General features: G+C 31.6%; 1 protein-coding gene across 1 annotated transcript; it reads right to left on the reverse strand.

Annotated features, from left to right (window-relative positions):
- Nucleotides 1-476: 476 nt before the first annotated feature.
- On the reverse strand, nucleotides 477-11,116 carry LOC132749409 (tudor domain-containing protein 5-like; the record flags this gene model as incomplete). The annotated part of the gene is given in 6 exon segments (XM_060739138.1): nucleotides 477-534; nucleotides 1,583-1,704; nucleotides 2,117-2,258; nucleotides 4,612-4,786; nucleotides 5,956-6,053; nucleotides 10,917-11,116. Coding segments are annotated over 6 exon segments (600 nt in total), but the record flags the coding sequence as incomplete, so codon positions are not given.
- Between the last annotated feature and the right edge of the window lie 10,531 nt (nucleotides 11,117-21,647).

Raw genomic sequence — 21,647 nt, forward strand, 5'->3', positions numbered from 1 at the left:
AAAATCATATAAACATACAATATTAAATATATCAATTAATGTTTCATAGTTTGGTGAGCTTTCTATCTAAAATGTATCAGAGTTTAATTGTATACTTTGAAGTACACAGTGCGTAAAATGAAGTGCAGGTATATGTTACCCATACTCCAATTACTGCACTGTCTATCCGAGATAAAAATAGAGCATGACTATATTTACTGGGGATTACTTATTGCAACACATGGAAAGGGGATAACAAAAGAAAAATTGTATTCAGATACTGTTACATTGGTTACTTTTTCTTGGGCTTAATATTCTTACAACAGCGAAAATGTTTTTATTCTTGCATACGATACAAATAAGAAAATCAAAACACAAGGCAATCAGATTTATACTTGAAAGCTATATCCCCTAATACAAATCAGATAGCCTTGTGTTCTGATGTTCTTTGTATAATATGACACTGTCAAAATTGAAATATATTTCTATCTACTCACCATGGCTACTTCCTCTGTTACTAGACTGTGTCCCACTGACCTACCATTATCTTCATCACTGTAACAACACATTTTTATTTACTATAATTTTTTATTTAACTCTCCTTTGAAATGAAAGAACTTAAGCTGGAGATAAATAATTATATGATATACACGAGTAGGTAATCTGACTTTTTCTCATTTATCTAACAAACAATATGAAGTTGAGTATAAAATTCAGTTTTAACTTTTTTTCTTCTAAATTTGAGAATTTAAGTGACAAAACAGATTTGAGGTGAGCTTTATATCCCTGTTTGTAAAATTTTAGCTAGTTTGCTTTGATATAACTTTTTTTTAAATGAATCCTCCACCTATTTCTTATATTATCTCATAAATGTAGATTTCAGCTAAATGTTTTTTCCTTAATATTACGATTAACTACCATTATTCTGGAAATTGATCTGGAACATTGACTCTAATGGTCATTTATCTCACATGTTCGATTCAGATATTAAATGGAATTAGGAGCTGGTCATTAACCATGAAATTGGTAATTACTGGTTAGTTATCCAGGAAATATTGTTTGATGTACTTACTATTGAGATATGACCAATTTTGTGTTAAAATAGGCAGTCAAACACAAACAAGCAGCACCAAAATCATAATATTATCTCTCACAAGAAAATAATAAATTTAGTTTTTGACAGGTTATATGGTCCTATATAAATGCTTGAATACATAACATGAGGAAGCTATCCAGCTAACTCACGGAACGTCAGTGGTTCTACTCGGGTGCCCGTTCGTGCCTGAAAAAATGCACTGAGTGGCACCTGAGGTCTTCCTCCACCAGTAAAGCTGGGATATCGCTAAATGACCTACACTGTGTCGGTGTGATGTAAAACCTAAATCAAACAAACATAACATGAGCTAGGGTTATATTTCAAACAAGCATTTATATATGGTCATATATCCTGTCAAGTATCTATATAACTAGTTTATGATACAGCAAACTTTAAAGCAAAAATGAAATTTCTTCATAATTTAACAGGAGCTGTGTATATGGAACTATATAAACGTCACAATTATCTAATGAAAACCAATGTTACAAACATGCATTATTTTAATACCTTGGATACAAGGCTACTTCATAATAGCCAGGCTCTCCATATAGCACCAGAACATTCAGCAGCTTGTTGCCAGTAAACTGTTGAAATGTTTTAATACCTCTACTTGTCCAACTTTTTACAAGCTGAAATACATACATGTATATAACAAATGAACTTCATAAAACCTAAACATTACATTGCTGGCTAAAATAATTCTATACTTTAGCCTTTTATCAAGTTTTTTCTAATTACTAGTCAGTGTATTTGACTGTACAGTTTATTACATGACAAAATTTTATAAAAGTAACAAAATAAAAATTACATCCTGTTTATTTAAATGTCACAATATTGCTATGAAGTGCAAGGTGTTATAAAACAAGAGTTGCCAAACTAATGGAAAGACAAACTATTCAAACAATAGCTATGCACAACTTGTAGTTTAAAAAGTTAAATTACTATTAAGGAATAGATATCACTATCTCTTTAAATGATTTTAAACCTCATGTAACAACAGATCAAACAAAACAATGTGATCATCACAGATTATCAACTCACAGGTTTTACTCCAGCTAAACTACATCTAACAGCCTGCGGTGGACACAACTTAAATTTTGCTGGCACATTGATACAGATCTTGTCAATTGCCTTCAGTTCTGTGTTTCCATAATCTACATAGAACACATCAACAGAATCACCCCTAAAACAGAAACAAAGATTAATCAGAATTATAATTAACAAGGGGTCATTAGCCCTAAGTCATTTAAACAGAATAGTAATTGTATAAAATGCTACAAGCTAATGTAAACTGTACTGCAAATGAAAATCACAATGAATGTTCATGTATCAAAAATGTAACAACAAAGAATAGATTGTTTTGCAAATTTTCCAAATACAAGTCTATGTCACACTGATAATCCCTGTCAGACACTAGCTTAGGTCAGACTGTCTGTAAGCCAAAGCACTATCTAATTATTGATTAACAGGTTTTTAGTGATGACCTTATCCTTTGACCGACTGACAACAAAATCTACTGGAGACATCTTTAAGTCATGATCAACCCTTATACCCTATCGATGTGTTTTCTAGTTATTGCTTGGACAAGCTCTTAGTGGTCAAGGTCACAGTGACCTTGGCCTCTGACTGACAGCAATATCATTAGGGGTCATCTATTATTAACTACCAATCTAAATACCAAATCTCAGTACTGTAGGCAAATGAATTCTCTTTTGATCTAGAAACTATTAGTGCTCAAGGCCTAAGTGACCTTGACCTTTGACCTCAACTCTTCTTCTAGTCACAACCAATCTCAACACAAAATATCTAAGTTTTATTCCTTGGAGTTTCAGAGAAAACAATGACGGTTTACTATACATGTAAGAGAAAATAATACTCGACCTTGGACAGGGAAAATGTTTTACCTCAGATATTTAAAATCATAGAAAACGTAACTATAAATAGGACTGCAAGGGAGGTAACTTAGAATAGCCAATAAACAAATTAATTAAAATTAAATCAACAACATTATATTTTACATTTTTATAAATGCACAATTAATTGAATATCATAAGAGGCCGAATGATGTAAGCATGTTTAAATTTAAATAATTTTATGAAGATAAATATACACCTCTGAACTAATTGAATACACTAATCTTTCTAAATCACAAAAAAATATAGAAATTATATATTTTTTTGCAAGTAATCGAATATCAATTTTGTTAACCGATACTTGAACGTTCCATCGAGTACTCAGTTCACTGATAACTCGTTGCCACCCCTAAAATTAATGTGTTTTAAAAAAATGAATGCCTCGATGATTTACCTTCTTAACATAAACTGTAGAAACAAATAACTGGTCAAAACAACCTGCCACTCTTGAAACAGATTTTTAAAATAAAATATATCTCTCATCTATTTATATTAGGGCTGGGAACGAATAAGGAATTTGATGTTGATATTCGTTTTCCATATTCTAATATATTCGAATATTCGTTTTTACAACATTTGTTCCAATATTTCTCTTTGACCTATACGTGGGTCGAATACTATTCTACTTTAATATGCTTGTAATAATCGACGATTAAAATACCTTCATTACTACGTCATTTTTTTAAAAATTTTATATATTGTAATTCGACATATATGTTTACGATTTGAAATAAATTCATAATTTTATTGCTTTTTGTTCAGTTAATCCCATTTGTCTTATTGACGGGAGGTAACTCGCGTGACTTGATTGACAGTAATATGAATCATCGTAGCCTCTTAGCCGCAATAACAAATAATTATATTGAAATTTAACTTGTATTATTTTTTATATTTATTTATAATTTTAGATACGGTTTAAAATAATCTTAAAATAAATTTAGCTATAACGCAGTAAATATCACACGGGGTGTAATATCTACGGAATAAATATATTCTGACGGAATATAGACATTTCCCATGCTTTCATAGCCGCCGATTAATACGTGCCGATTTATTCTTCTTCACAAAATTTAAGACATTGATTAATAGGAAAGATTATAGCACAGAAAACAATAAATAAGATAATTAAAATCGGAAAAAATCTAAACTGTTAAACAGGTAAATTGCAAACTGTGAAACGGGCCCTTTTGATCAACTAGACCCCAAAGTTTTCACAGTTAATTGGCGATAATCGTTGACACGTGTCATACAAACGTGTGAACACCTGGTCAAATAAAGGTCAATGGTTTTATTTACGATATTAATTGAATTTGAAAGTAATATCAATTTTTTTTTCGAATATTCGTATTCGTTTTTCAATGTTCGAATATTCGGTAGTGTTTCGAATATTCGAATATAATTCCCAGCCCTAATTTATATGTCTCACCAAATTCAAAGATATTCATTCATGCGTGATTATGACTTAAGTTTTAAGTCTTGCTTTACTTATTGGATAATCATGAAATGATGTCCTACACACAAAACCATGACTTTGAATTTAATGCCAACTAATCACTATAGTGCATGGTTTCACCAAACTAAAGTCTTCACCAAACTAAAGTCTAAATAACTACAAATTCTTACTGCATCACACGAGCCACTTGTCCTCTTTTCAAGCATGTGCCCTTTTCAGAGTCAGATTTTACTAAAACAACTGTGCCAGGTTCAAGATCATCTATTCTTGATGCCGACGACCAACCCTGGTATACAAATGCTTGCATGTCCTTTTGTAGCTGCTCAAACTGAAGTAAATTTTCCCCTGAAAATAAACAAATTCTTTATGTTGGCATTATTTCACTGCATTTGTACCATGAAATTGTTGATTGTACAGACAAGTGATCTATCTATTCATTTGCTGAAACTGCAAAATTCAAACTTCACTCCTTATAAAATAAGCTATGTTCATTTCTTACTTTCAAGGAAAGAATAATATACCAACAAATGATTTAAGCTAAGATTAATTCAAAGATTGTTTAAATGAAATATTTAATTTTTACCTAACAAGAACTATATTCAGGGCCAAAAAATCCTACTTTGTAGAGGCCGTTTATAGGCTGCTTCCCCAACCGAACTTGCCTCTTTTTTCCCCATTTTGGTCCTCAAAATTCCCCAGTCTTTTGAAATTTCCCATAAAGTTTAGAACAAAATTAAATGATGGTGTTGAATTAAGGTCTTTTACTGCCTTATTAGTATTTCCAAGTGCTTTTTGCTTTTCTATTTTGAAGAACTTGTTAAGTTTGTGTTAAATTTGAGACCCTTTTGCCGAAGTATGCCAAAATCACGCATATTTTCCCCAAGAAAAAGGCTGAGGCCCCTTACCCAAAAATGGTGTTTTGGCCCTGATATTTAAGGCATGCTCGACTGCTCTCAGTGCTTGACTGAAAGCAGACATGAGTCTCATAACTCTTCAAACAGTTAACCCAGAATTACCACTTTTGAGCATCATGTTAGATAATCACAGAGAACAAGTGTGTGTAGTTTCAACCCATTTCTTTCAGTAGTTTTGTGAATTACCAACTTGCACACAAAAACTTAACCAAAGTGTGATGCCAATGCCTCAGTCTGGGTGAATACAATAGCTCTCCCTATTCTTTGAATAGTTGAGCTAATAATTATTAACATACTGTTTCTATCATTTGATAAAAAACTTCTCTTGTCTATATCTTATTACTTTTTAAACTAATATTTATACCGTCCTATAAAAACTGATAATGATTCTAACAGATATATATTGATATTTTGTGATATTAAAACATATTGATCATTATTAAATATAACTAAATACTTAGCAGTTGTATTTATATATCCATATTAAGGTGCATTTTTGGGCAAAATATCTAGGAATAAAACACTAATAGACATCCCTTAAAACAACTGAACTACATGTAGTGTCTTGCAATGTGAAAATGATTTATATAATGGTCTTACTGGTGCCCAGCTGCATCCAGAAGTAATGTGGATCTATAACCTGACACACTCTACCTATCCACACAAACTCACACACATCCTTCTTTATACTCTCCATTCTGAAACAAAACAAAACGCAGCTTCAATTATTTATATGAAATATTAAAGTTAAAAAAACTACATTTCAAGTACTCAATTTTCTTTTATACAGCTACAATGTAGGTAGTCTATTTAAAATGACAAAATTTTCTTACATAAAAATGTAGGGATCATGCTTAGTGTTTGAAATTAGCAGTAGTCCTAAAGCCCTAGACTACTAATTTTCTCCTCGGGCTACCAACTTTCCACAGTAACAAGCCCGACCAGGCTACTGTATTTTCAGAGGCAATATAAACAACTGTTATGAACAAAATGACTCGTGCTTAGTTTTGGGCTAGTGAATATTCCAATCTGGTAGTCCGACTAGCCTAGTTGATTCAAATCCTAATTTCTTACACTGCATGCATAAGACATATTCAAATGAATTAGAATGGAAAAAAAATATTGTAAACATTAATCACATCAGAGGCAAATATCATTTATAAAATCATAAATAAAAAACTTTTACTTTTCATATATATGTCATAAACTACAGACTGAACCATTTAATATTACTATTTTCCTATTTTATAGTCATATTTCTGAAAATAATTATCTTAAAGTGAATACAGAGGAGGAATGAGGGTACTTGATTAAAATCCTTGTTTAAAGACAAAAAAATAACATATATGCATTTTCAACATTCATATAATATTGAAAAATGCTGTACGGCTAGACAATACAGTATGTCCTGGCTAGCAGTATGTGACTAGAGTATGGCTAGAACTTTTGACTAACCGTACCATCCAGTACGGCTAGCCACTTCTGTTTTTTAAATTAAAATATTAATAATAAAAAATAGGGGACGAGTTATGGGATGAGTTGACCACGGGACAAAATGATCCAACATGGTGAGGAGTTGACCACAGGATAAGTTGACTGGAAATCCCCAATTACTGTAGTCCAATATATCAGACGCTACAGTCTTATTATAGTTTATGTCGGTCAAGCCTGACGTCTAACAGTTATTGCTCATAAACGCATAGCATCATAAATAATAAAAAAAAATCTAAATAATGTCTTGCCTTTCAAGCTTTATTCAAAAGCTTATCTTCTTTTCTTTCAATTTCATGCTCAAACATTAAACAAAACTCTCTAAATAATGTACTTGTCAATTTAAAATAAAATATAAACATCAATCTATTTTTGTCTATCGGCCATACTGGTTAAGTAATAGAGGTGTAACGATTCATCGATGCATCGCGATCTGCCCTGTCCTCGATGTATGCATCGTAATGAAATTACAAATTCCAATATATTGCGATGCAATACAAATTTCATCTCCCGATGTATCGATATAGCGGGAACGTATCGCAATACACTAACAATATCTAGGAATATAAGGACAAACGTCTTTTTTGAAAGACTGAAGAAAGAAAAACAGGCTTGGATGAAAAAAAATGAACAAGCGCGACTATTATCATATCATCGTTGTCATCTCGTTTCCCCATGTCCGCAATCATTTAACGGTAACTAACCAAGTTTTATCAATTCCATATAAATGGGCTGGTGTTCTTTGAACTTGTTTATGATTAAAAAATAATTAAAGATCTATGCGTTTTCATGAAATAACAACCTACAAACATGAATTTGTAATTTTATTTAGTCGCACTTGATGTCAGATTAAAATAGTGATGATGACAACATTCCCATGTGATATTCGTCACGTATTTACACTTTCATTTCCGTTGACATCATTTTCCCGTAAAAAACAACAAAACAAACAAACAGAAAACATGTAGACTGCAAAAAAATTAGAAGGGGAAACTATAGTTAATCCTCCCTTGTCATATAAATCACGAGTTTTGGGAACATTGTAGACAGTGTTGTATAATGTGGAGCACCGGACGTCGAGTGTTTGCAAAATTTGCAAACTCAAAAAAAAAAAATACTCTGGGGTTGAGCACAAATCTTTCGAGAAAACTGAGAGTGAAACGGATAAACTGTTATTTTCAAAGTTGTTGACCTATTTGTTAACCACTTGTTACTATTTTTTTTTCACAAGAAAAATCTTTAGTGATGTATTGTAAGACTGAAATGTTAAACTGCCATATTTACAGGGAAGTGGCTAGCCGTACGGGCCCGTACGGCTAGCCAAAAGTTCTAGCCGTACGTGAGTCACGTACGACTAGCCTGGACACACTGTATTGGCTAGCCGTACGGACTTTTCAAAATTATATGGAAGTCGAAAATGCATATGTTATTTTGTGTCTTTAAAAGACGATTTTAATCAAATCTCCGCATTTGTCCTAGTGTGTTCACTTTAATAAAGATGCTCCGCAATTTTGCAAAAAAAAAAAATGAATACGAGTAAGCGTTGTATAATCTATCCTAATAAAATTAAGTGTCAAAGTTGCATGTTATATAACGTCCTTAATTTTCATGCTTATGATTTGTATGAAAGATAAATTGTTAAATCTGTTAATTAAGCACATGGATCGAATAAATAATGATCGGAGGGGAATAAATAAATAAATAAAAAGAATATTAAAAAAAACGGTGAAAAGGAAAAATGATTTAATAATGCAAACTTTCCTTAATGATGAACGATGAACAAACTTCTATACCGTCGGTATTTGACCCAATTATCAGAGCCCGACAACAATTATTTTCGGTGGGTTTTTTGGGGTTTTTTTGTTTATTTTTTTGTTTTTGTTTTTTTTTTCAATTTAAAAATTAAACTTAATGAAACAAAAAATGATTATTATCAAAATTTTGTAAACTATTTCAATTGATGTTATTTAACTGCAACCAAACGCTATTTTTTCTCGACGTCTTGTGATGACAAAGTACGTACATTCTTTACTGTAGCCAACACGTCGATTAATCTCTAAAAAGTAAACATTCTTGACTAAAATCCTCGCTTAAAGTCATAATTAACATATGCACTTTCGCCTTCCATATATTTTTGAAAAGTGCCGTACGGCTAGCCAATACAGTGTGTCCTGGCTAGTCGTACGTGACTCACGTACGGCTAGAACTTTTGGCTAGCCGTACGGGCCCGTACGGCTAGCCACTTCCTATTTACAGTAGTGGACTTTAGTGTTAGAATAGTACGTAAATATCAGTTTGCTGTTTTGGTATAATTAACAATACCTTTAATCCTTAAGTAATCAGAAAAGTAAATTGTTAAAAGATCAAAATCGGAAACCAAGTTGTAACAACAAGATAAAAAGTTTATTTTTTTGTTATTGTAATAGTTTTGTATAATATTCATAATTATGCTGTAAACAAATGGCCAAATTTTTATATACTAAGTCTGAAAGTCAGTATCGTGATACGTATCGCATCGCAACATAAGAATCGCAATATGCATCGCATTTCTTCAAAGTATGCAATACATATCGTGAATCGCATCGTTTTGAAAAACAAATATCGTGATACGTATCGTGACAGAAAAAAATGGCAATGCACAGCCCTATTAAGTAAGGCGTTTTACAGATTGATTCCAAATTTTTGAACAGAAAAATATATTCGAAAAGGCTGACGGTGCATGGGCAATTAATTCGTAAAAAAAAAATCTGTTAGAATCTTCTGATTCAGTTAAACGCTTGCATTAGCCAATCAGATTTCACGCAATGTATGCGGCCATTTGTTTATTGGCTGTATAAGGACTTAAATTACATTATACATGAGATTTAATCATGATTTTTGGGATGTGACAGTTTAATTATTTTGTCAAAAGGAATTGTTTTTAGTTTTGTTCATAAATAGGTCAAAATTAATGTAAATACACGCTGTCTTGTTTGTTCGTTCCGCCTGATTTTCTGGCGAACGTGTAGTCCAATAGATAAGACGTTACAGGCTTGTTATAGTTTTATGTTGGTCAAGCCTGACGTCTAATAGTTATTGCTCATAAACGCGTAGCATTTTGAAAAAAATAAAAAATGTCGGTTGACTTGCCTTTCAAGCTTTATTCAAAAGCTTATCTTCTGTTCTTTCAATTGCATGGTCTATCATTAACAAAAACTTTCAAACAATGCACTTATCAATTGAAAATAAAATATAAATATCAGTCTATTACGCTCATCGGCCATACTGGTTAAGTAAAGCGTTTTACAGATTGATTCCAATTTTTTGAACAGAAAAATATATTCGAACACACTGACGGTGCATGGGCAATTATTTCGTTGAAAAAATATTCCGTTAGAAACTTCTGGACTCATTTAAATGCTTGCATTTGAATTAGCCAATCAGATTTCGCGCACTGTATGACGGCCATTTGTATATCGGCTGTACAAGGAATTTAATTAAATGAGAGGATTTAATCATGACTTTTCGGACGTGACAGTTCAATTATTTTGTTAAAAGGTATTTATTTTTTAGTTTTGTTCATAAATTGGTCAAAATTAATATAAATACACGCTGTTTTAATTGTTTAAATTCATTAGATCTAAATCGATGTCTAATGTCAATTTTTTTGCTACACGATTTTGCAAAGATCTGTTAAGACCTAACGTAACATGGAAAATGAAAAATGTAAAATATCAGATTAATGAATGATAAATATGAAATAGGTTACGTATAGGTCTTATTAGCGAACGTGCTATATGTTTTAGAGAAATTTCGATATGATGCTTTGCCCAGAAGCAAAACGTCATATTTATAGGACTACAATTCCTGTTACTGTACTGATAGATTTAAATCAATTTCAAATAATTTGATTTTACAAATCTAAATATCATTTCACTTTTTCCTAAAAATTCTGAAAATTTAAGGCTTCTTTCCAATTTCCAAGTAATAGGGCTTGTAAATATTTAACTTTATTGACATTAAAGCAGTGACAATTTAGTAAAATTCTAACTGTAAAAAATATGAAATGAAACAGTAAAACATCTGCTAACTTCATCACACCAGTCGAGATGCACAAGTAAAGACGCTTGAGGTATCTGTCTATTGCATAACCTTCTTTTTGGAGTAATGTATTGACATCCTGTTTTTTATAATGTGTAAATTTAAAATGGAAAGAACATTGGTTTTATTTTAGAAACATGCAATTTTCTGAAAATCAAAACTTTAGTTCCATTTTTTATATTCGGATACCCTCGGCGTCTAGGGGATCTACTTTACTTATTTTTGGGCTGTTTACAAAATTGTTCAATAAGTTAATCGAGCAATAAGAGTCCTTTGGTTGGACACCAATCGGTAAGTTACATAAGCAGATTTATTTAAGGTGTAATATTATGACCGAGGTACTGAATACATTTTCTTACATAAATTTTCTTAAAGCATACCAAACTTTACTTGAGCATATAATAATGGTTAAAGTTCTACGAGGAAAAAAATCATAATCTTTCAAGCAGTTAAATTATAGCGCCCAGACGTTCTTGAACTATGTTTTGGAAACATCATTATTAACACTTTTATGAATAAAGAAGAAACACATTAAATTTTAATTGAGGTATAATTATAATGCCTATGAGGCATGTTTGTTCTACTGTTCTCTATTTCTTATACAATACCATCTGTGGAGCTTTATATATCATAAACTATACAAAATATTTATAATATTTATAAAGGTAAAAAGAAATCATATTAAAAAAACAACAATAAAAAAAAACAAAAAACTTTCTAGTAAAATGAACTAAAACCATTTCACACTCAGCCTGTATAATGGCACTGTCACTCGGGGTTAAGACTTTGACCCAACTTTCCGAGAGCCTTGTCAATTGCAAATCGAATTTTTCATAAGTGCCAATCAAAATAAGTATTTTTATTCAATTTTCACATGAATCAAAACATTTACCTTCATGTTTCAGTACTTACGGTTTTGAGACATGACGATACACGGGTTTTGTTTTTAATTCATGCAAACTAAATTAACGAATGGGACCTGTGGACGTCCCACAAGTGTTAAAATGTTAAAAGCGGCTTAATGTTGTTACAAACATAAATGGTGCGTCAGCGGCACTGATCTTAGTAGGCAAGTGGCTGTAGGACAGTTTATCAATTCAAAAAGAGCAAGCGTTTCATTATTTACCATTTAGTACGAGTATGTTAATGCTGTACACATTAACTTATTCTTAAACATTATTCGATAAAAATACATTTTGTTTTAGAACTGTTCATGTAGTTACAGTATCGGAAGACCTGGTCGCTGATGGTGACGTCAAAGCTGAGGAATATATTCTATCCATGCTGAAATTTGACTTTATTATGACGTTGTCAGAGCAGAGCACGTGCCACCATGCTGCAACAGAAAGCTTGTGGTATCGTTATTGCTGCCACATCGTGGTAAAGGCTGCTCTGCAATTTTTGTTTTGTATTCTACATATATCTGTTTAAAGCGATATAAATGTTATTTGTTTGTTCGTCTGTCTGTCAGGTTTAACACATTTTACGTTGGTCCACCACCAGTATACTAATTACCAATTTCTCTATTAAGCAGCCTACAGATAGATAGATGCTTTTATTTCCTCCAGAATTGAAGAGCATGAACATATACACAAATTAAATAACAAATAAAGTTTCCTTTTAAAAGGAAAGGCTTGCACAGTTGTGCCTTCAACCCAACCCTTTAAAATTGATTTTTTTTTGGTTTCAATCTATTATCACAATTTTTTTTTGAATTACGGTATTTGTATATCATAAAGGGTTTATTTAGTTGTTGTTTTTTTTTGGAAAAACGAATATATTTTTTGTCAAAACGATTTGAAATCTATTCTCTATTGTATAAAACTAATAAAGAAAATGATCAATCGTAAAAATACTAACTTGGAGATATATCTATCATACAAAAGGGAAACAAGTGTGCACATTTCATTTCTCCTTTTTCGCAGAGAAATCATTCGTTTGCTTTATAGACAAGTAAATGCACTAAAATACTTCGTTATGTGGTACCAATTAATAAGCATGTATCAACTATGTTACACGATCACAAATACGATGCGCTATCTGTAGATCAGCACGTGGCAAAGTTAATGATATGCATGGGCTATTTTTAGATTACCTCACGATTGAATTGCGTTCAGTAGATCTAAATATAACTCGATCATGCGTGATTTGGTAAGCAGGACCACCCTTTGAAGACGGAATACTACTACAGTCACCATTCTCTATTGTATAAAACTAAGACAGACAAAAAACAATTATAAAAGAAACTAACTTTTGCGTCTTGAAAAATAATTGAAACGGAACAATTTCGTTTATAATTTATTACGGTTTAAACCGATAAATCAAGTAAAAATAGAAATCCTATTTATATCAACAAACTGGGATTACCGAAGTAACTAAAATAGCTTAGATTTCCGTAATATTACTTCGTCTGATTCCGCAGTATGACGGAATCGCCCGAATTGTCACGATTGCAATCGGAACTACATCGGCTATTATCATTAATCCGAAGAGTGACGGAAAAGGCCGAAAAGTTGCGATTGGCACGATTGCAGCTGGTTTCCCGTTCAATCATGCACTAACAATTGGAAACAGGAAACCACCTTACCGGAACAAGTTATTCAAAACAAATGGCTTGCAGCCGTGGCTGCAAGCCAAAAAGCAGATACATTATATATAACATTGAACATTGGTGAAATATTTTCATTTATCCAACATCACAATATGCAATGCATTTAAAATATCACTTGTATACAGAAACCTTAACTCGAAATCGAAATATCAAGATTCCTTCAAGTTAACAAAGACATGTAAAGGTACGTATATGACGAAATCTCATCCAGTAAGTCAATGCAATAAAGGAATATCATTGACAATTTATACCACTTGTGATGATAAATGTAGAACTAAACTTAACACTGTATGTTTATCATATTCAGTGCTTAAATAGTTTGACTTAAATCAGATCCACTTAATTTAAGTTTATCATTTAATCACCTTATACAAGCACTTTGAAACTGAATAATTTATTAACATTTGATCGTCATTTTCTATAGCAAGCTGAATAATATAATTTAAACTTGTTCCATTTGACAACAAAAGATTGAGCAGAAAAAAATCATCATATTGTCTCCACCAAGAAAGAACATACATACCCAATATTTAAGTCATTTTTTGAAAATGATAATTATAACGCCGGCTTATTACAACGTATGACATCACTTATTTCTTGTCGTATTGAAATTAATTCACAACTCGTTCTGTGCTTGCTTTAGTACCTACAACATTCTGAAGTGTCAATTTCCAAGAATGTTTTGATAGAAAATTTTTAGATCCAATATATGAGTTTAATGTTTCCTCAAAGCCGTTTTTGTTCAATAATCAGAAGATATCAGGTATGGATCCTGTGCTCATTTTGTCAACATGTAAATAGCGCACCAGTCTATGAACAAATATATTTTTTGCTAGGTATTTTTCCGGTAAGCGACACAACTGCCCCGGTAAGCGACACAACTGCCCAAAGAATTGTAATTTCCGGTAGTCTATAATAGTCTCTATATTGTTAATGTTTAATGCGCTTAAAGCGAAGTCCGTCACGGTATTGCTACGCAATTTTGGCATGTACTTTACACAAAATCTATGAGATGTTTCTAATTTCCGTATGCCTGTTAGAGAGTATTTGTTCCATAATTCGCAAACGTATAAGGCTTTTGGTATCACAATTGAGGAATAGACAGTTCGGGATGTTATCGGATTCAGACGATGATCTCTTTACCGAGTGCAAACGTCCTATTTGTTGAGTTCGATGATACCTTTTTCATTGAACACAATAATTCCACACTTATGATCAGCGTTATACTTGTACCTTCACTGTCGGGAACAAGTATCACAAATGTCAAGTAATTAATCCATGCCTGACTTCGAAAAGGAGACAAGGACCATATCATCAGCAACAGTAGGTGAGCAAATATTCATATTATACATACAGAATCCATATCTTGACTCTTCTAGCTGTTTTATCAAATTATTAATGAAATGAAGATAGAGTAGTGGTGAGCTCTTCCCGCCTTTTCATCACCCTTGCATAACAGGGAAACTGTTTGATGTTTAACCCTGACATTTAACATAGCTTGTTGCGTTTCTATACATTTTTCGGAAAACAATAAGATTGGTATGATTAAGGTAGATTCCATTAACTTGTCCATTAATCCATTATGCCAAATATTGTCAAATGCCTGTCGTCCATCAAGAAAACATACAGAACAGTTTAGATGATATCCACGTGCGTAGTATATTTATACATTCTCGAAGAACAAATGACATCATCAAACATCTTAGCTGTTTTTGGACCCCCCCCCCCTTGTTAAAAACTTAATGACTGAAGTAATACGTCTTTACGCCTTGATAATAATATCAGTTCAAATACTTTAAGAATAAATGATGATAAAGTTATTGCCCGAAAGTTGTTTGGATTGTCTTTACGTTTTGATCCGCCTTTGTGTAATGTTATGATTACACCACGCTTCATGCTATTAGGAATATAACCTAGGCGAAGCATGAAAGTAAACATATTTGCCAGTATTCTGGATGATACGTATTTAGAAAAAATCAAATGTTCATAGACAATACAATCTTCACCACTAGCTTTATTCAGTGGCAATAATTTAATAGCGTCACACACCTCTTCTGGTAAAATGCGCACATTCTTATCTGTAGGTACTTCATTCATTTTTGTATTCTACTACATTAGTCACTTTTGTTTGAAACTTTCGTCATATTCGGGCGTATCATTTGGTGAATAAAGAGTGCTAAAATATCTTCCCCAGTGTTCGACAAGTTGAATGCGGTCACGTATAGGTCATCTTAGTTTGACATTTCTTTTTTCGTGAGTTCACCAGTTTCCAGAACTGATTAGAGTCTAACTCTGCTGTTTTGTCGAGCTCATGATCCTTTAAGGCTAGATTATTTTCCGAATATTTTCTTAGCATTCTTCTAAATGTACATTTTGCTTCTTTATAATTAGTATAATTTCTGCCTGAGCGGCTCCACGTGGTCGTCCTTCACGACACCATACTTCTCGCAAAACTTTCATATTGTTATGATAGTTAGACAGTTCCTGATTCCAAAAAAAATCATTTAATAATATATATACTGTTTAATACTGCTACAAATTACTACACATTATATGAAACAAATATTTACATTCAAAGCGGCACATTTATGGAATACATTTCCAACTGAAATAAAACTACAAAGTAAATTGTCATCTTTTAAGGGTAAACTAAAGGATTATTTAATAAAAAATACAGCTTAAAGCGCTAAAAACTTTAAACTGAATTTTAACAGAAATTTATATAGCCCTCTATAGCCTTTTGTTTGTTTGTTAACATTGATTGATGATTGTATGTGTATACATACAAAGTTAAGATACTAATTTTCATAACTTATTATTTATAATCCACAAAGATGCTATGTATTTTGTAAGAGTGTTTGTCGTCATTATATTGCTGTTTATTGTTATTTCTGTTTTGTGTTTATACAATGTATATGTATAGAAGGCCATATTGATTTAGTTGTATGTTTATCATGTACTCTTAATATGTTACCTTCTCAAGATAAAGTTATTATTATTATTATTAATTTATTATTATTATTATTATTATTATTATTATTATTATTATTATTATTATTAATCTATTATTATCATTATTATTATTATTATTATTATTACTACTACTACTGCATATTTGATAACTACTATAAGACTTCTTTCTCCTGGATTCAAACTTTTTGAAACTTAAGCCAAAACTCAACTACATATAATACATGTTTAGTTGCGCGTATCTACATAAGTCAATTGCTAATGTAAAGAGAAATTATGGACATTAAACTGCATTCCAAAAATTATGTTTAAATGATATCGAAGCTGTTTTCTTAATTATTAAGAGCCTGCACTTCAGAACTGAAAAAAAATACTGGACATTGTTGATCGACACATGATCTCTCTTAAGTGTAGACCATATAGTGTTGATGAAGCTTCTATACGTATTTATGATAGGTGAAACTCTTTAAATTAAGAAATGTTGCACTCCCATAAAGGCTAATAAGCTGTAAAATGTTAATGAGCGTGTGAGAAATAGCGAACGGAAAACATCCCGCATGCCCATATTCTCGAAAAATCAATAAATTCTTACCCTCGAAATAGCGTTTTGGTCATGGGTCCCATTCAAATTTCAACAAAGTACGTGTAGCACGAAAAGACATAAACGTTGAAAGGGTCTTTTTAGTATACGTGTTGTTTAAAAGAACTTTAATTCATTTGTACATTTATTTGCATTTGATGTCCAGTGACAATATACTTTTGGTATAGAAACCACTAATACGTATAGATCACGAAAAATTATATTATGGCACTCATTCACTGAACACGCAAGTCTACTAACTGATTCATTGTTGTAATTAACATCCCGGCAGTACTTATATTGCTGACCATCCCTTGTGATCCTCATATGCATGTCTTGTTTGTTTTTTCATACTATTATGGTGACACTTTTGTGTACCTTCTTGCTGTTTTCCCGTCTACGTTTAGTATCTTCCCTTTGCCCCTAGTTTTTTGTTTTCTATTTTTTTTAAATTTTACCGCCCTCCCCCCTCCTCGACTCTCAGATCCCTTCCCCTACACCCTTTACTTTTGTAGTCCCACTTCTTCTTTTATTTCGTTGTCGTTTTCCATTATTTCTTATTATACAATTATTGACTAGTGTGCCATTGAATATGATGTGATATTCACCGACAGATGACATATTGACCGAGGCGATAGCCGAGTCAATGCAATAATCATTATTATATACCAAAATGTTTCAACTTAATATGGCTGAATCTTAATGAAAATATCCCGACTAAATTTTTATGAAAATATCCCAGTTTCATCAATATGTATTTGGTAGGTTGAAGAGACTGCTATCTAGTACAAAAAGTAAGAGTGCACTGATATTTCTTACTATGTGTCTTAATGAAACTTGTCAGCACTACTATCTATATTCATCTAGAGATTTAGGTAATACGTCTGTGGAATATACCATCCCTAATAGTCCGTCATGAGCAAGCTTACAGCAGGTTTATTCTACACGAAGCTTATGCTGCTTTACTAGATGTAAAATAAACTGATGTTTTTAGTCCTGATACTGATATATTTGTGCTTCTATAAAACCATTTCTGGCAGCCGAATATAAACACTATTTACTTCAAACCTTGTGGTAAAGTATGTACAGATCACTTACGAGAGATACATTCCAGTAAACAGAGTTTAGTGCATGCTTTCTGTGTATTGTCTAACAGGTTTTGATACATAGTATTCGAACATTAAAGGCCTTTTTTCATGTTACGTATAAGGTTGTTGATGAATTTGCAGCTCTTGCTGATGTTAGGAAACCTCATCACATTCTATCTTAAGCTGTTGCATTCAAGTTTGTTGGCTTTTCTGTACGAACATCACAAGCGCAACAACCTTCATGCTCGTGTGACTTCCATGGGTTTGTAGCAAAAAGCGCGGCTCAGGTCAAGGAAATTGCCCAAAACAAATAGTTTTTTTATTCTTCATTTATTGTTACTACGTTTAACGATAGTATAGATCTATTAGTAATATTTATCTAATCGACTTTAGGTTATTTATCCAAAAAGCATGGGTGTCGGCATTTTCGTTCAATCATGTTCACATGTTTTGGTTTTCCAAGGGTTAAAAAAAAGATACTGATCCGATCTGAGGAAAACGAAAGCTGGTTTTGCTGATCGGTTGATTGAAGATCACGAGGAGGTGACCTTGTTTAGGTTACTGTCAAAAATAATAATTGTTCTGATTTAATCAGATTTCCCTAGTTTCTAATTGCATAGAGGCTCTACAAGGCCAAATCAGAAAACACGTTTTATCATGTTGTCTGACGTAGAGAGAGATATGTAAATTGTTAAACTATGACACTAAATTCGATTGGACCATAATCTAGCTAAAAATAAGTTCAAACATGTATACGTACCTGCGTCTCACTCTGTGCATGTTAAGAATAATCCCAGAACATTTCTATCAATTGAAGATGTATATAATCAGGCCAGTTATTAGTTTTTAAACTAGTACTTTTTGTCACATATAATCTTAAATTTGAACCTTGGCTAAATCCAGAAACCAAGTAAAATCATTTTTTTCGAATAAGTGAAGAAAATATTTTCTTTTCAGTAGATAAGAGTGCTTCTGACACTTGTAAGAATTAAAAATTGGAAATTTAATTATAATTGACAAATCTTTCTTGGAGTTTTTTTTTTTTTTTTTCCCTCGTCATGGGTATGTGGGGGTCGAGGGCATCCCCCTCCATACCTTACAAAGATTTTATTTATCATATTATATATACACATGTATCAAATATTTGTTGATTTAGTAACAATTATTGATTATTGTCATTGAGTATTAATCACAACTTCACATTTCCACAATAATATATACAAAATGTACAATACACAAAATATAAACAAAACAAATCACAAGGGGAAATAAAAGAAGAGAAAAAAAAAGGTAGCTCATAGATTGAACAGAGAAAAACATTATGTTGTTGTTTCTTATACTCAAACTTTTAACAAAAAGGCAATGGCTGTATATTAATAAATTATAAATTTACATTACTCTAAAAGAATTAAAATGATTTTTTGAACAAATTGTCCAATTCATTATGTTATCTTTTGTATTTGTTTGCACATGCATCAATAATTGAAGAGGCTAATTTTAAAAACTTCTAATTAATCCATCTATATTTGGTAAAATACTTTTCTCCTACATAATAAACATATTTCTTTATCTCTAGACATAGGATATTGTACTTTGACTGGCTCTTTTTTGTATAACCTAATATTTTGACAATATACCAAAAAAAGCATTGATTCCCAACAATTTTAAAAATTTTTGTAATCAATATTTTTACAAATTTGCATTCCCCAAAAAAGGTTTAAAAATTTTCGTTTTTGTTCATTTTTCAAAAGTACACATACTTGTAACAGATAAATTTATTTCAAAAGAAGAAATTTAGTAGCTAAATTCATGGTTAGTCTTTCTGAAAAAAGCCAAGTAAAGAATATTTGGTTAAAGTTTAAAACCCAAAATATGTATTTTATTCATCAGATTGATTAATTGAAAGCAAGTGTTCCCTTTTTTACAAGTTTTAATATCTCATTTTTTAGTATATTTTTGTCTTCTGTTGTACCTTTAACACAAAAGTAGTATAGGCTTTAAATAAACAAATTATATAATGGGAGAATAGGCAGCAATTTCATAAGCTTTTTTCACATAACTTTAAACTTAATACACTTCTGTATTTTCTTGACAGCACCCTTGTAATTAATTCATAGTAAATGAATTTACTTTAAAATGCCTAATCTTGCTTCCAATTTATTCCTTTCAAGGAAAAACCATTCACATCATTTTTAATATCTTGGATAAACCTTTACCTTATATCATACCATTTTTTATGAAAATAGGCTTTTTCTACCATCAAAATATTTGGTTATAGAACAGAGGCATTTCTAACAACATTTCCATTAGAAATAATCCCGGTAAAGTTTTTCTACAAATTCTACATAAGCCCTAAAATCTTTCCAAAATGAATTTTTCAAAATATTAAACTATATTGCTGTATAAACTTTCCACAATTTAATAGTTCTTTAATATCTAAAAAGTTTTCTAAAATAGGTGTAACATTTATCACATTACAGATGATACAATTCATTCTTAACCATGAAAGTTTTTAACTTTTCATGTAAGCACATACATCAATCATTTTTAGACCACCATTTACATATTCTTTCACCAATACAGAAGATTTAATCTTTGGTGTACCTTGCCACACAAAATCATAAAACATTTACTTATTTCTTTTAACATCTGAGAATTTGGATTTGGAAGTGATATAAACAAGTTAGTTAATAAAGGAAGTAACAGTGACTTTACAACAGTTATTCTACCAATAGGTGTTAAAGCCCTTCTTTTCCAACACTGGATATATTTTTTGATATTTTCAATTTTTTCAGTATAATTCAAAGTTATCATTTTTTTCTAAATCAACGTGAAAGTTGATACCAAGTAAGCTAAATGATGTACTACCCCAAATTAATTTCCACCTAGTTATTATTTTCTTTCTTGGAGTTTTTTATTTTTGATGTCATCTTTGGGCCCATCTTAGATTTATCTGGTTTCATAAACTGCAAACTGAATTAACCGTTTGGTATAAACGATTCTTGTTTGCAATGACTGTCCCACCGACTCTGTTTTTATACACTTTTACAGTTACAGTCAGCTTAGGTCAGCTTCAAAAGAATATCACATTGGACAGGGATGTAATTCATTTCCTTTATAATGGCATGGAAACAAGCCAAAATATCTACTGCAATATCTATGCAAACAACTACCAATTATAAGCATAATTACTTGTACATTGCAACCATTTTGGATTTGGCGGGCATATTTAATAGTTAAAAGACATTCAATATTTCTGGAGGAACCATTTCTAAATGACTTTCTCTACGGATGAAACGAATCAACCATACTTGGAACGATTCATTTGGTTAAAATAAATGGTTATTTTAAAGTATTATGTAATAAAGAAGAGTCGCAGAGATCAGATAATTCTTATTGACTTGTGACTCCTTGGTAAAGTGTCAGATTTCAGCACGTTGCAAAATGACTTTCTTGAATTTTGCTTCAAAAT

The sequence above is a fragment of the Ruditapes philippinarum genome, unplaced genomic scaffold (genome assembly GCF_026571515.1).
Source record: "Ruditapes philippinarum isolate M1 unplaced genomic scaffold, ASM2657151v2 ctg14544_1_1_1_1, whole genome shotgun sequence".
NCBI lineage: Eukaryota > Metazoa > Mollusca > Bivalvia > Venerida > Veneridae > Ruditapes > Ruditapes philippinarum.